At 41.5% G+C, this 16527-nt stretch overlaps 1 protein-coding gene across 1 annotated transcript; it reads left to right on the forward strand.

The window, feature by feature from the left end:
• Nucleotides 1-13290: 13290 nt before the first annotated feature.
• Nucleotides 13291-15946, forward strand: LOC139924775 (F-box/LRR-repeat protein 14-like). Its single transcript, XM_071915962.2, has one exon. The coding sequence runs from the start codon at nt 13879-13881 to the stop codon at nt 15088-15090; it is 1212 nt and encodes a 403-aa protein (XP_071772063.1). The 5' UTR covers nt 13291-13878; the 3' UTR covers nt 15091-15946.
• Nucleotides 15947-16527: the final 581 nt, after the last annotated feature.

The following is a 16527-nucleotide window of genomic DNA, read 5'->3' on the forward strand; positions in this document are numbered from 1 at the left end:
TCCTTATGCCCTAAACCTCAATGGCTATGTTCAGACAGGCAGGTCAAATCTGATTTTTTGGCATATCTGATATGAGTCAGGTATTTTTCTCATGTGTGAACAGCAAAAAAACACATGGAATCTGATCTTTTCAAATCAGATACAAGCCACTTTTATATGTGGTGTGATATGCGGATATATGTGCAGATTCAAAGTGTTTTTTCCCCTGCGCGACAGTTGTTCGACGTCATGCTGCAACTCAAGCTGTAAGCAACATAAATAGCTAACAGCAAACATGGAAAATTCAACCTCCCCTGTCGCTGGCGTTGTCGGCCATGACTAGAAACTGCCGATATATAAGAAGCCACAATCAAAAACATGAAACCGTGGCTAGCTTGCTGCTGCCTTTTACATTCAGAGGGCGACATTAAATGCGTCACTATTCTGCATAAGGACGCCTGCGTCGTTACTATGACAACCGATGTATATATGGCAGCAAAGAATTGCACTGGTTGAACACTCACATCCAATCTGGTCACTTGTACATTGCAGTGAGGATAGTGAGCCTAAAAAATCAGATTTGAAAAACAAATTGGATGTTCCTGCTGTGTGAACATTGCTAATGTTGCCTTTATCAAAATCAGTCAGAACCTCTGGACAACTTACTTTACTAATACTTCTGACACTCACGTCTGAGACTCAGAGATGAATAGACTGATATTGAATTAGAAATTAGCAATATGCTGTTATTAAGCAAAACTCGTTATTTGTCTTTAAAGCATTCCATGTTTGATACTTCTTACTGACAATACTTACAGTTGTGGTGGAAAGTTATGATTACAACTAACAGCATGAAGGTATTATTGCCTAACTGTAGTCTCTTACAGTGGCTGAACAAAACTGTCAAACAACAAAAAACAAAAAATATTTGTTGCATTACTCATAAACATATTTAAGGGGTAAAAAACATATTTAAGGGGTTCATCATGGCTGTAGATAACACTGAAAAATAGGAATGCATTTTCTGTTGAATCTTATATTCTATTGATTACAGTGGGAAAGTAATACAATCTAAAATGTGCTAGTCTAATGTGGCCATCATTAAAAAATGTATTTATATTGTCTTGATTTTTTTTTTTTTAACTCTTGTGAAGTGCTAGCCATTTTTTTGTAATCCAATGGCATTACTAATTACAATGTTAGGCAAGTTATCAGTCATCTGCAATGGATTCATTTTGAAGGTCACCATTTCAACTCTACTTATCAATATATGTCTCTCATTTAAAGATTGTCAGATTTTGATCTCAGACAGACAGATGTGTTAAAATGATGTATAGTGGTATTACATCATGCTTATCTGCACAATCATAGCTCTGCCTTCTGGGATATTCGGCACACTGCTGTGTGCAATCAGTGTTGTCACTTGTCAGTCAGCTTGTCACTTCACAGCTTGCAATGCTGAATAAAATGAGTGAATAGAATGAATGAGAAGATTTTATTTTTTATTGCGGTAAAGCAGGTTATTGGGTAGATAAAGCTTATTAAAATATCTTCTATTCCACTACACTGGAGGGAAATGCTGGCAGTCTGCACTAACTAACCAGATCAAGGGTTGTTCTAGTGCCTCTGCCAACATACACACTCACCCGCGCATGCACACACACACGCACAGGCACGCACACATACACACACACGCATACACACCTTCACGCACACATGCATACAAACACACATGTATACACACACACACACATTACCTGGGGGGTCTGAGCTCCCCCTCTACAGGCCTTCACCCCACATGCTCATCTCAATTAATCACCCAACAAAACAGATGTCAGGAACAAAGGAACGATCTCCAGGCCTGTGGGGTAAAGGGAGGAAGGGGTGGGGGGGTGGGGGGTGGGGGGGTGGGGGGGGGGTTAGGAGAAGGAGGGAGGAGAGGGTGTGGATAAAAAGGGAGGAAGGAAGGATAGCAGGAGAAATCGAAAGCAAGGGGTAGGAAGTGTCAGTGTAGCAAGGGATGGGTGGGGAGGAGAAAAGAGAAAAGTATGGGGGGGGCTTACAGTGGGATGGGGATGTGTTAGCTGTTTATGTGCTTCAAGCCCAGCGCACAGTGCTTCTGTTAATGTACAATACAAGATGAAACTGCAAAAAAAGAGTGGAAAAAAAGAAGTCACGATGTAAAAGAGAGAGAGAGCGAGAGAGAGAGAGAGAGAGTGAGAGAATAACAAAGCCTCGAAGATGAAAGACAGTCTACAAAACAATGGATACAAAATAATGCTCCGTGGTGTGCAGAAATAGAGCAAAGATTGAAAACCTGCCAAGATAAAGACAAACCCCCTGCTTTTGAACTGTCACTTCACCACGATACTGTCAGAAAACAAATGGCAATCTTGACAGGTTTCAGCTGCTTTGAAAGAGGGAGAATCATATTTTATTCACAAATGCATATTTCATGACTTTTATAACAAAGATCTTAACCTGTTGTTAAGCATTGAATTCTTGAATCATGTGCTGAATTATTGACATCTACATAATGTACAGATGGAGAAAGGAGACTGGGAGAGGGAGGGGTGAAAGAAGAGGAAATAGGAAGGGAAGGGGGGGGGTAGCCACAAGGGAGGTAAGGAGAAGGATGTGGTGAGGATACTAAATCATCTGCATTTTACTATAATGTGTGTTATTTTTTATTACAGCCACACTGTTGTTTTACAGGGATCCATGAAAAACACCATACTGTCTGTAAACCCAGACAGAAGTCTGAACATTACTAGGAAAAGCCATCCATCCACTGGCATTATCTCTCCGCCGTTCCTCTTCTTCCATCCACCCATCCTTCTGTGGCAGCAGTTCTCTCTCTCTCTCTCTCTCTCTCTCTCTCTCTCTCTCTCTCTCTCTCTCTCTCTCTCTCTCTGTCTGTGGAGTGTGGACAGTCAGAGTTACAGCTCACATCAATAACAGGCAGATAACAGCCCAGTCTTCAGTCTTCAAGCACCGCCTTAAATCACATCAGCCCCGGAGGGAAGCAAATGAAGAGAGGAGAGCAGGAGAGGAGGAGAGGAGGAGAGGAGGAGAGGGGAAGGGGGAAAAAAGCTCAGCGCGGCACACGACCGTGCACAGCAGCGGTAAAATACACAAGCGGAGCAGAACTGTATATTGTAAAAAAAAAAAAAAAAATGACAAGAACATACAACAATTTATGCAGCATAAAAACAAGGCTTGGTGTTCTAACAGAGAGTTCACACACTGAGCAACACATTGAAGGAGGAGAGAAAAGGAGAAGGGCAGTGATGACAGAGAGTGTCTTCGTGTGTGTGTGTGTGTGTGTGTGTGTGTGTGTATTTGCATATGTGTGAGCGTGTGCATCCGCGCCTGTATTTCTGTATGTGTATGTGTGTATTTGACAGAAACACATTACTGAGGTACAGAACATGAAAAAGCACTTAATGGAGCGCTGCATCCCACTGGCATACATTGATCCAGAGCATACTGGGAAACACTGACCCGAGCTGTAGGTATTGAATTCACACACACACACACACACGCACACACACACACACACACACACACAAGCACGTGTGTTAAGTCACAACCTTCATCCCGCTAGCATCACAGCTCAGGATATGATTGATAACAGAGAGGCTTGACCATCACTCCTCTCTTCTTCTCATTTTGCATCGAAGCTCCTCCTCCTCTCCTTCACCCCTCCTCTATCCTTGCTTCGCATTTTTCATGTCTCCATCTTCATCTTTCCTTTCTCTTTTTTCTATCACTCACTCACACACACACACACACACACACACACATCAACACCTCTGTACCTCAACCTACATCTCGCTCATCACTTCTCATTTGTCTCATTTGTCCCTTTCCAACTTCTCTCTCTCTCTCTCTCTGTCTCTCTCTCTCTCTCCCTCACTCGCTCCTTCTCTCCCTTGACATAATGATTCAGAGACACTTGTCTCTTCACTTCAGTGTCATGTTGACTGGAGGAGTACGAGTATACACATGCTAACACACACACACACACACACACACACTAACGCACTCAAACATACACAGAGGAGAGAGTTGGAGGGGTTATGCTGTGTAACGTCAGGTCTATTCTAGATTAGCTCTCCCTACACAGCAAACAGTATTTGAGCAGTAACAGCCTCTGAGTGGCGGCAGTGGGTGAGTCGCCCTCTCCCATGGGGCGAGGCGCTGTTACGTCTCCCTTTTCACCCTCTGCTCCGCTCTGTGTTGCCAGGGTCACACATCCTTCACAGACAGCTGCTGTCCATACTGCCAGCCCGCTCTGAAGTATGGATCTGGACAGCTAAAGAGATTTATAGGGATTACTCCGCTCTGCACACACAGACACACCCGCCAGCACACACACACACACACACACACACACAGTCTTTCTCACAAACACACTCTGGCACACATATTGTACACAGGCACACGCACAAACACACACTTCTTAGAAAGACTTATCGACCGCCTTGCTACTGCATTATGAGTGTGTTTATCTTGCCACAGTATTGGATCATGTCATTGTGTCGTGCCACATAGTAGCTGACCTCCTGACCTTTGCCCTCTGTTCAGCACCTGTCAACCCTGTTTACAGAGGAGGTCAGAGGTCACCAGGACCTCCTAGTCACAGTCCCAGATGGAGCCCCCTCAGTACTAGGCGCAACACCTGTTACACACTCACACACACACACACACACACACACACACACACACATATATATATATATATATATATATACTGATATAGACTTTATATATAAACATGCTGCTCAACAACCAGATCCATCCACGCACTTATGTAAGACTTTCCACATATATCATATCTGTGGCTCCAGAACTGTATAGCAAGACTGTGTTCAGCAGGACTCCCCTTTAATAATGAATTGGATAGGATGGATCCCGGATCACACTGCTATGTATAGACACAAAACACACTACGTTCCATTTGACATGTCATGTCAGTTCACCCACATATGTATTATGATGACAGGTCACATCTCACTAACTCTGAACACAATGACAGGAGGTCACTTTCACACAGCAGTGTGTGTGTGTGTGTGTGTGTGTGTGTGTGTGTTCATCACAATGACAATTTTTGAGGTAATGGCTTGCTTTTTTCCTCTCTTTCAATTAAATGATTTAACTGCAGAAGAGGATTAGGGCCACGTGAAAAATCTATTTTAGTTCTGAGATTAACCTCAGAATTCTGAGAATAAAAACAGAATTCTAAGAATAAAGTCAGAATTCTGAATTTAATCCCAGAATTCTGAATTTAATCCCAGAATTCTGAGTTTAGTCAGAATTCTGAGATTAAAGTCAGAATTCTGAGATTAATCTCAGAACTCAAATTAATTTTTCACATGTCCCTAATCTTCAAAATTATTTTTAATTTATGACCATAGACTATTTTTACCCACAAGACATTTGGGCACAACATACAAAACCAATATGTAAATGCTTATTACACAATTATTATGTCACAATAGAATTTGGATATTTTTTACTCATTTTGAATAGATGATGAAACCACTTCCAAGACGTTGCTCTCTTACACAATAAGACAAACACATATAAACAGCCCCGGGGTTTCCAACTTCCTTGTCTTGTGTTTGTGCGTATGTGTGTGTGTGTGTGTGTGTGTGTGTGTGTGTGTGTGTGTGTGTGTGTGTGTGGTGAGCTGTCAAAGGAGATCTGGTGAGAGTGGGCTAATTGGAGTTAATTCACCATCTGTCTGTGTGAGCCAGCAGACAGGGTCATTAGCAGAGACAAGTCCAGCCACAGGGGAGGCCGAGAGGGGAATCACCATCCCTCACTTTCTCTCTCACTGTCTTCAGTTTTCCTTTCCTCCCTGTCTACCGAGCTTCTCCTGCCTTCATCTCTCTGTCTTCATGTCTGCTTGATGCCCCTTTATCTCATTCTCTGATCGTTTGCTCTCTTTTTCTCCCCTTTGCTAAGCATGAAGTAAAGGAAATAGTTTTGCCATTTTCATAAAAAATATATATATATATTATTTTTTTCCCCCATTCTACTTCTGTGATATGTAAAAGGCCGGTTGAACAAGCGATAGTCTCACTGAGGGTAGGGAGATCAATGCGAGAGCTCTTTGATTTGTTTTTATCGATTACTTTGTCAGACCAGCGTTGCCCTCTGCTGGACAGATTTGGTGCCTGAAATCACAGAGCTGAGCAGAGAGGAAAGGCAAGAGAAAGAAAGAGGAAAGAAGAGTTATTTTCACGTGCAGTCACAACTGAGAGAACAAACTGTGTGCAAATTGTAAAAAATCTGGTAAATCTTCCTCAGTCTTCAGCTGAAGTCTAGTCTAGTATAGTCTTTTGTGGCCTCAATTCTTATTTTACCTTTATTTGAGCTTTTTGCTAAGAACCTAAGACATTTACATTTATCCAGAGCAGCTTACAGTGAGTGCAAAAGTATAATTCTTCGACCATCGACATCGCAGGTAACCGAGAGTGAGGAGTATCGGGCCGGAGCAACTGTGTGTGAGCAGGAACTACTAAATGTTGCACTCTTGGTAAACTAACACTGGATTCCAACTCATAAAACCTCTGCCTGTCTGTGTGTGTGTGTGTGTGTGTGGAAGGGGGGGGATTGAGCTTTGAGGCCCACCTCCTCCCCTGACCACCCATACAGGTTTGACTGATACTGTATGCTCTGCCTCTCAGACTGTCTGGAGTCTGCCAGCGGACTGGGATGTATGTTGAATAGAGAGTAACGAAGAAGAAAGACGGGGTGTGGCGCTTCAGAAAACACACACTCAGTCCTGCTGTCTCATATGCAAACCATGCAACTGGTCCCTGTTGCACAGAGGTAATAAGCTGATGTTTGCCTCCAGCTCTCTCACAGCAGACATGGGTAGGAGCAGTGACCCTCCAACTCAGTCCAGGCTCAAACCTTATGACACACACACCTTAGCAGTAATGAGACTACTCACACACCACACTAACAAAAGAGGAATCAAGACTTACCGGGATGCTCCAAACCTAATGCATTTCATCTGAACCCCTTGAGATTATATTTCTCATACACAGGAAAAGTAGAATGTCCTAGTATTGTTACTTTGTTCTGGTCTAAAAATCTACTTAAGTAAAAGTAGCTAATTTAAAATGTACTCAGAGTTTACTTTTTACAAAAAAGAATGTTGTTAGCTGTGATCTTTCCCATGCAATTATAAAAGAATGAGAGTTCAAGTTTGATTCTTTTAACTGGAAAATTTGGAAATTACAAAATAAAGTGTACAAACTAAAGTAAAGCCAGATCACTCTTCTCTTCTTTGACTGAATGTTGACTGTGAACGGCTCCACAATTTGTCAATTTACTATTGTCTAGTTTCTGTTGCTTATGGAGAGCCACAAAATCTGTACTCTATGAATGTAATTTAAAATGCAGTGAAGTGCAATACTTACGTAAAAATGTATTTAAGTAAAAGTAAAATTACTGACTTTAAAAAATATTCAAGACAGTATATGTACACAAAAAAGCTAGTCAATCTAACGTGAGTAAATCTAATTTGTTTCTTCCACCCTTGCTCATATGTTTTGACTTTGTGGATTTAAAACGTTTGCATCTAAAGACCCCGAATCCCTCTCAATAAGTGTTCCCATCCATGCTGACTCTGGTAATATGGAGTGAAATACCGTTTCGAAGTAGAAGAATATGATCATGCTTACTGTTGGCAATCAAAAAGACTGATGTCTTCACCACATACTGCACCGGTCATCTGTAGCTCTTTGCTTAACCCCGCAGCCTGATGAAGAACATATTTACTGTAACAGTCTGGAGGAGCAGTTGCCAGGAGGAGAGAGCCACACACACTAAAACTACACTAAACTACACTAAACTAAAACATTTACTACCACAGGCTTGTACTTTTGGCCACTCAGAAGCTCCACTGGGTTTAGTGCCTTGCTCAAGGGCACTTTGACAGCAGCTGATGGCAGGGAAACGGCTCATTTGCTTCCCTGCCAGGAATATAACAAATGATGCATGACACAAAATCAGTGGGTATGTGGTATTTATAGTGGCACTAACATTTTATTTGACAATTAAATCGAACTTTGGCTATCCTCGCGCAAATTATACAAACTAAAACAGCTGCAACAAATAACGCTTAAATACTTTCCATATTAGATGGTTGGCATTTGGAATATCAAAAAGCTATAATATATATGAAGTCTAAATGCATTAAATGTGGCAAATCTCAACAGTTTCAGTCTGATTTATGCTTCATTAAAGATCCCTTCAAAAGTCTATTCCTTCATTTTTAGAAATCCATTTAGTTCATGCATAGCAGAAGTTGACAGTTTAATCATAACAGCACACTGGATCCTCCTGCACCGAGAGCCATCACCTTCTCCTCATTTCTCACCTTCTCCCCTCAGCGTTCTCTTGTTCTTGTGGATAATCTGTCCATTTACACTCCATGTCAATTGCACTTGTGCTGGTGTCCCGCTCTCCCTCAGTCCATCAGTCACCTAAGACAGAAGAACATTATGTATTTATAAATCATTATTCAACTGGGTATTATTCACACCAAAGATGTGCATGGTTTCTTTTCTTTGGTTATTCTCTGTCTACTGTATGTGGGTCCCTGCAGCCTCAAAGGCCCCACAATAAGAAGCAGAAGAGACTTACCTGCTGCAAGATGGCTGCCTCCACAGCAGGGCGGGTGAAGGTATAAAAGGTGAATCTGAGGTCAGCTTCACTCTCACTATCTTTCTTGTCACTGGAGTTTCTGCCAGACAGAAAGCATAATAAGTAATTACTTTAATCTCCGCTGTAGCAGACAAATGACCGACGAGAAGAACACACAAAGTCTCCCCACCGTCCACACACCACAGTTCTCATTCCCTCCAGCATTATTAGGGACGCGCTCTGTCACCCAGCCTCTGAATGAGGACGTGCTCCGGTCCGACCACCTCCAGGAGTCTCTGAACAGGCCGATCCACACGTTCTCTCCTGCTGCCAGCTCCCGGATCTCCTGGTTCTCCGTCTGGTTCCTCACACTCACCAGCTCTGTGAAGTGTTCTCTGCAGTAGCTCTGGGCGGCTCTCCAGGTCTTTGCATCTTTGCTTTTTACATAAATTTAAGAGGCATTTTTGAGTCAAGAGGCAAGATAACCTTTATTATCCCTGAGAGGGAAATTCAATTGGCAACAGGAGCATCCAGTAAACACCCATATGGACACAGTAAAAACCAAAACGTTAAGACACACAAACGTTAAAAACCGTGTGAGACTAGAGACACTGAAAAATAAAAATAAGACACTAGAAAGAATAGGTGAAAAAGAAAATACATTAAAACAAACCAAAAAATAAATAAATAAAAGATTTAAAAAAAAATATATATATATATAAAGATGTAAGAAAGAGTTTTGTTGAGTTGTCTTTGCATATGACTCATTTTGAAAGTATTTTGCTATTCAAAGAATAATTTTATGTCCTGATGTGCTGTCAGGTTAACAAAAAGCAAGGTTCTTATGTCTCTGTAGTGTGGCAATAGGAATAAGAAAACCAGTCAAATGCATTCATGCTCATTATTACAAGGCCCAACACACCAATGGCCAGAATCTCCCATCAGCCCACAGTTCTCGCTGTCTGGGCTATCCTGATCTCCAGTTCCTGAACTCAGTCTCTCCTTCCCAGTGCCACTCTGACACCCCCCGCTTCTCTAGTCCTGTCCACACCGGACCGCTAAAATCACTCTGCTCTAAACACTGGAGCCCCCGGCGTGAGTCGTCCCAGCCGCCGACGGTGGCCGGGTCAGTGAACGCCTCTCTGCAGTAACTCTGGGCGTCCTGCCAGGTCACAGACACTTTCACCGAGTGGTAATTGAGAGGGAAGCAGGTGAGGCAGCAGAGTCCTGTGAAGAAAAACCAAAAACATTTCTCAGGGTCTACTGAACGTTAACCGAAACATGTATCAGATACACACACACACACACACACACACACTAACTTGAGAGAAGAAATGGAAGAAACCCCCTCTTAGCCATTTTTAGAACTGTAGCTACAAGAGGAACAATAATCCAGTGATTTTTTTTTTTTTATATCGTCTCTCTATTCAATACAATTTCAATAGAGTAGGCAGCACATTCCTGTTTGTTTGACAGTAACTGTCATATCTCAGCTCACAAGGATCTCTGTCTCTATTTGGAAGTTACATTTTCTACACATTAAACAATAGCAGATTTTTTGCCATTGTCAAGAAGAACATTCTGAAAATTAAAATGAAGGTTAAACGTGAATACTTTCTTACTCTCTATAGGATTCTGTCTTTCATTTGATGCCACTTCTCTCTGTCTAGACTGACTCCAACAGTGAATTTGGTTACACAGCGCTTGTTTTCCATCTTCTCCAGAGAGCAACACATGAAAACATATTGCTGGAATCCTCCAGTAACGTATGCTGTACTAAAAGATGTATTTTACACCAGCAGTTGTTCACCTTTTCTGTGATCACCTTTTCAAAATTCAAAAGTCATCTCATAAGGATAGTATGGCCTCATCATATTAGGAGTAGAAAATGGGATTCATTGGACTGGGATTCACTGGACAAGGTGTAACAGAAAATATATGTGATTGATAGATATTTTTGGTACATTTTAATCAAGTCAATTTAACATTTTGTCTGAATTTCTTTAACACTTCTCAAGGCTTACCTTGGTTGAAAACAACCGTATTAGACTGATTTTGTTCAAGGGGGAAAGCCTTTGGGTTCTTTATGTATGCTGTGAAAAACAAAGTACACTAATAAAATACATTGATAAAAAACAATATTGGAAAAAAACTACTAATTTGGGCAGTTATTAAAGCCCAAGGGTCTTACAAAAGCATCTGACCTCAAAACAATAAAAACAAAATCTCTCTTCAAAATCTCTTTCAATTAAATTATTTAACTGCAGAAGAATCAGAATTCTGAGATTAAAGTCAGAATTCTGAGTATAATTCTGAGACACACACACACACACTGTGTGTGTGTGTGTGTGTGTGTGTGTGTGTGTGTGTGTGCGCGCGTGTGTGTGTGTGCAAGAAGGAGAAAAGGAGAAAACATCAGGCACTTTGGATCATGAGACAGATCCTAAGTCTATGTTTGAAATTTTTTGAAAGAAGCAGATTCATTGGCTCTGGGAGTGTAATTACTTCACAGTCATGGTCCTGTCTGTATAAACTGTGTTACACAGAACTGACAGTAAGTCATCCGGGATCTGGGAAGGTGCAGGTTGTTAGAGGGTCTGGTGTTATAGGAATAAACTTGTGAATTCAAAGGAAAGTAAACTTTCTGAAGGCCTGGGGTAAACCCAAGTTTTCAGTATCCATTAGTTGTTTTTGTGTGTGTGTGTGTGTGTGTGTGTGTGTGTGTGTGTGTGTGTGTGTGCATTTGTAAAAAACATTTAAGCTGTTAAGTGAAGCTAGAAATGAGTGCTATGCTAATTCCACACCACTGAAACTGTAAACACTTTCCCCATGTGACATTATCATGCAGCACCTCCAAAATCTTTTCATTCCCTCTTGTCTGACTCTGGCAGTCAAAAAATCGTAAAATGGAAAACTGGAAAATGATCTGAGATTTCGGTGCACAAGACGCCAGCAGGGAGCACATTACCCAGACAGCTAGTAAAAATATTCTTTGGGAGAGTAGAAGATGAAGAAATTACTGGTTGGTTTCATAATAAGTGGGTAGAAAAGTGAGAATACTGTGTTCAGAGAGCGAGTATCATCTGGATTGATGTTAGAGTCAAACAAAAGCAAACACTTTCTTTGTTGATCTTTTCAAGGCTTTCATTAACAGTTATGAGCAACTGGTAACAATTAGGTTTACAAGATGTGGTTAGGAAAACAGAGATTTCTTTTCAACCTTTATTTCCTATGTGGAAAATGACCGTTTAGGAGAAAAACACACCCTCATTCAGTTTTACACATCCAGAGTTGGGAAGCAGGGGTGCTGCACAATCCCAGTGAAATGTAGGAGTCTTGCAGCCACCATTAAAGTCTCCACAGATTCAAATACTTCCTAACAATGCAAATTTTCACCCCTTCCAAATTACATATTACATTCTTACATTTTTATCATTTAGTTGACACTTTTATCCAGCATGAATTACAATGTCATGAAAAATCATGTAGCAAGTAGCCTATGAAGCCTATAAAGATAAAGAAGAGGAAGCACAGGACACAGTGTTATATTTTTTGTTCCTGTAGCTTCAGCAATAGGCTTGCTTGAAAATACTGGATCTGGGTTTCATATTAAAATCATTTCTTTTAGATTTACTTGTGTTGTTTTACTTGGGCCATGAATTTAAAATCAGTATTTGGAGGCTAGAAAGCCAAAATGCTAGAAGTATTTTTGTGAAATCCATTTGAAAGGGTTTCTCTGGCTCCACTTCCAAGCATAGGTTTTTCTTTTTTTTCTCTCTTCCTACTGTGCTCCCCCGTGAGCAAACTGTCTGCGGCATCAGATCAGTATCAGTACCTTGCATGTTAACAGCCATTCAAAGGCCTTTCTAACCTCTGAAAGGTGTGAAGGGTTCAATCATTTGGACGGCTGTTGAATTTAAACACCATGCTAACTCGGTTTAATTCAGTTTCTGGGATTACAGACAAAACTCACAATTTGAATCCTGTTGTTGAATTTTATTGTTTTGGATGTCATTTTAGGACTGAGGTTAAATAAGATAAATACTAGGCTATGTTTGATGCCACCTTTAAGGAAATGGAATGGCAAGAGAACAGAAATGTAAAATAATGGAAATGTATAAAAGAAATGCCCTTATCTCACAGCACATGTGCTGCAGGAGCCCACAGAAAAATTATGCTAAATATTTTGAACTGAGAGAGGCACAGATGGGTTTGGATGATGCCTTGGGTCTCATGGCTGCTCCAAAGTCTAGATTAAAAACAAGAGGTGATCAGGTCTTTGTCATCAGAGTAAGATCTTTTAAAACTCCATCTTTTAAAACTTTATGCTTTAGTGTGATGACCTTTTATTAATTGTTGTTGTCCTTATTAATTGACCTGCTTTACTTCCATGTTTCTTGCTTTGCTTATGTTGATTTTTGCTTTTATTTTATTTTTTATTTACTCCTTTGTACAGCAATTTGTAGCTGCGTTTTGAAAAATGTATTATTATTACTTAAATAATTAAAAAGAAAATTACAAGTGCCATGTCCACTAGGGGTCGCTAGTTAGTAGCTAAACAAAGCTGAATGATAGGCGGGCAGAGCGCTGGTTTGTTCAGTTGCGGGAGAAGCGCTGAGCTCGGGATCCAGGATGCACAGACGCTGCTGAAAATGCCGTGGAACCTGGTAGTTACCTTCATAACCAAGCGCTAGCTAAACATAACTTTGTTGGAAAGAACAAGGGGAAGATGCGACAAATGGAACAAGTCCATGGACCCGCTTTGTAATTACTTGGCGTGATAAGAGACAGTTGCTCCCGGCGGCTTGGACGATTTTGTTCGGCTTTTGAAGCTCACAAGTTTAGTTACGTTTTCTAGCGTAACGGCGTTAGCCTAGTTAGCTAGCTTGCTAGCTAAATATTGCGCCTGCCTTCGGAGTATTCGGAGTTTCCTGTATCGGCGCCAACGTTAGCAGCGTAAGACTTTTGTCGTTAATAGTCATTTTATAGCCTCAGTTCATCAAAGCTCAATGGTAAGCTACGTTGCAATGGGATGGGTGGATTTTTGTAACGTTACCCCCATAGCTAACTAGCTAAGCTAGCTAGCTAGTTAGCTTGTTTGTATGCTAGCTAACATTAGCTAACGTTGCCGAGCCAGCCACCAACCTCGGCAGGACAGTTTCGACAAGCTAACCACGACAATATCGTCGCTCACAAACTACCTTTACGACTGAGGCCACTCGGTCTGCAACCATGTTTGAAATGGAGACACACATATCATGCCTTTTCCCGGAGATTCTGGCCATTATTTTCAGTTATCTTGATGTTAAAGACAAAGGAAGAGTGGCCCAAGTGTGCGCGGCCTGGAGAGACGCGTCCTACCACAAGTCTGTATGGAGGGGGGTGGAAGCCAAACTGCATCTCCGGAGAGCTAACCCGTCCCTGTTCCCTAGTCTCCAGACCAGGGGAATTAAAAAAGTTCAGATTCTTAGCCTGAGGCGAAGTCTGAGCTACGTGATACAAGGGATGCCACACATTGAAAGCCTTAACCTATGTGGATGCTTCAACCTCACAGACAACGGACTTGGACATGCCTTTGTGCAGGACATCCCATCCTTGCGGGTGCTGAACCTTAGCCTTTGCAAACAGATCACTGACTCTAGCCTGGGCAGGATTGCTCAGTATCTAAAAAACCTGGAGGTGCTTGAACTGGGAGGATGCAGCAATATCACTAACACGGGCCTGTTGCTCATTGCCTGGGGCTTGCACAGACTCAAGAGCCTTAACCTGCGCAGCTGCAGGCATGTGTCTGATGTGGGCATCGGTCACCTGTCTGGCATGACCCGGAGTGCTGCAGAGGGCTGCTTGTCTCTGGAGAAGTTGACCCTGCAGGATTGCCAGAAGCTGACTGACCTGTCCCTCAAACATGTCTCAAAGGGCCTAAACAAGCTCAAAGTGCTCAACCTCAGCTTCTGCGGGGGGATTTCAGACGCAGGTATGATCCACCTGTCCCATATGACCCACTTGTGCAGCCTGAACCTGCGATCCTGTGATAACATCAGCGACACAGGGATAATGCATCTAGCCATGGGGTCCCTCCAGCTGTCTGGACTCGACGTGTCCTTCTGTGATAAGATCGGCGACCAGAGCCTGGCGTACATTGCCCAGGGATTGTATCAGCTCAAGTCCCTCTCTCTGTGTTCCTGCCATATCAGTGATGATGGCATTAATAGGATGGTGCGCCAGATGCATGAACTGAAGACTCTGAACATTGGACAGTGTGTGCGGATCACGGACAAAGGGTTGGAGCTGATTGCCGATCACCTGACACAGTTGACGGGGATTGATCTGTACGGTTGTACTAAGATCACCAAGAGGGGTCTGGAGAGGATAACACAGCTCCCGTGCCTTAAAGTGTTAAACCTGGGACTATGGCAGATGACTGAGAGTGAGAGAATGAGGTGAAAGCTCTCTTTTCAAGTGTGTGTTTCATGTGTCATCATTGTTTTAACGCTCACTTGTCTACTGAGAGGGACTGCCTGTATCCATTCTTACCTGTACCTACTATACTGTGACTAAAAACTAGGAGAGGGAGTCAACCTTAATCACTGGAGTATTGTAGGCCTGAGTGTTCACCTCCACCACGTTATTCCACTCTTTATTTTGATACGGTTTCATTCTTGTGCTCTCTACGTTGTTTCATCTCGGCCTATGTAAAGTTCTTATTAGCTAGCTACCTCACCCATCCAAGACACAGGAGTGCCTACAACCTTGGAATCTTAAATGACATTGCATATTTTTCTGACTCATTAACCGATGGAGGTTTTGATACTTCAGAAAATCTTGTTGCAAAATAATATCTAATCATTTTAACTCTTAACAAAAAGGCTGGAGTACCTTGGATTGAAGTTTTGATAGAAAATGTTTTTTTTTTGGCTGATGTATTTTTCTTATGTAACCAATATTTTTTGTATTGAATGACTGTTGTTGACAAAATTGTACTTCAAATTGAAGTGGGTGGATCACTCGTTTGTCTTTCTTTACCTATGTATAGTTGTTTCATATTCCTGAGGAAATACCATATATCAGATTTTCCAGTATGCTACTCTATCTGTCAATGTCAACATGACTACAGCAAGGCGTCGTAATCAACAGCTGCCAAGGCTATATGCAATATCTTATACTGTACACCAGTCATTTTTCTCCTGAGGAGCTTCCAAGGATAGTGTCGGAGTATTTGTTTAAAAAAGCAGTAATTTAAGATTGTTTTATATTCATACAGTAGTGATATTTATGAATAAAGATGGCAAATATGTTTCAATTTTGTCTTTTGTTTTATTTTCAGTATTTGTAAGCAACAAGTGCAACGAATCTTAAAAGCTTCATGATTTGCAGTTCAGGGAATAGCAGGGAAGTTGTAGAGGAGATGAATATGAAAGTCTTGAAACTTTTCAGTAAACTAAACTTTACAGATGTGTCACTCAGATTCCAGAGTGACACATCTGTAAAGTTTGGAGTAAAATGTCAGCTTTGTATGATAGTCAAGTTTGTTTAGGAATACGACTTGAATAATTTTCTCCAGAATATGCTCCACAAGATGGCTGGAATGGCAGTTGTGTTTGTTTGGTTTTCCTAACTTTAGTATGTCTGCAGGGCTTCCGTTAAATATCTAACAGTGAATCTCATAAAGAATTTAGGAAAGCTAGAGTAAACTGCTTGTAATTAAGATGGACCTTTATTTTTTTCTGGATGACTTCACAGCATATAAGGTCATATGAGTGAGTAGTTTCACCAAATTTTGCAGCTGAAGGGAATTCACAGCTCAGAAGCCTTGTGAGGAAAAGGGTTTTAAAGCCCACTTGTCTGCAAGAATCCTCCCTGCTGAAGTGTCCTTGAGCAAGT

Source organism: Centroberyx gerrardi, chromosome 4 (assembly GCF_048128805.1).
Source record: "Centroberyx gerrardi isolate f3 chromosome 4, fCenGer3.hap1.cur.20231027, whole genome shotgun sequence".
NCBI classification, from domain to species: Eukaryota; Metazoa; Chordata; class Actinopteri; order Beryciformes; family Berycidae; genus Centroberyx; species Centroberyx gerrardi.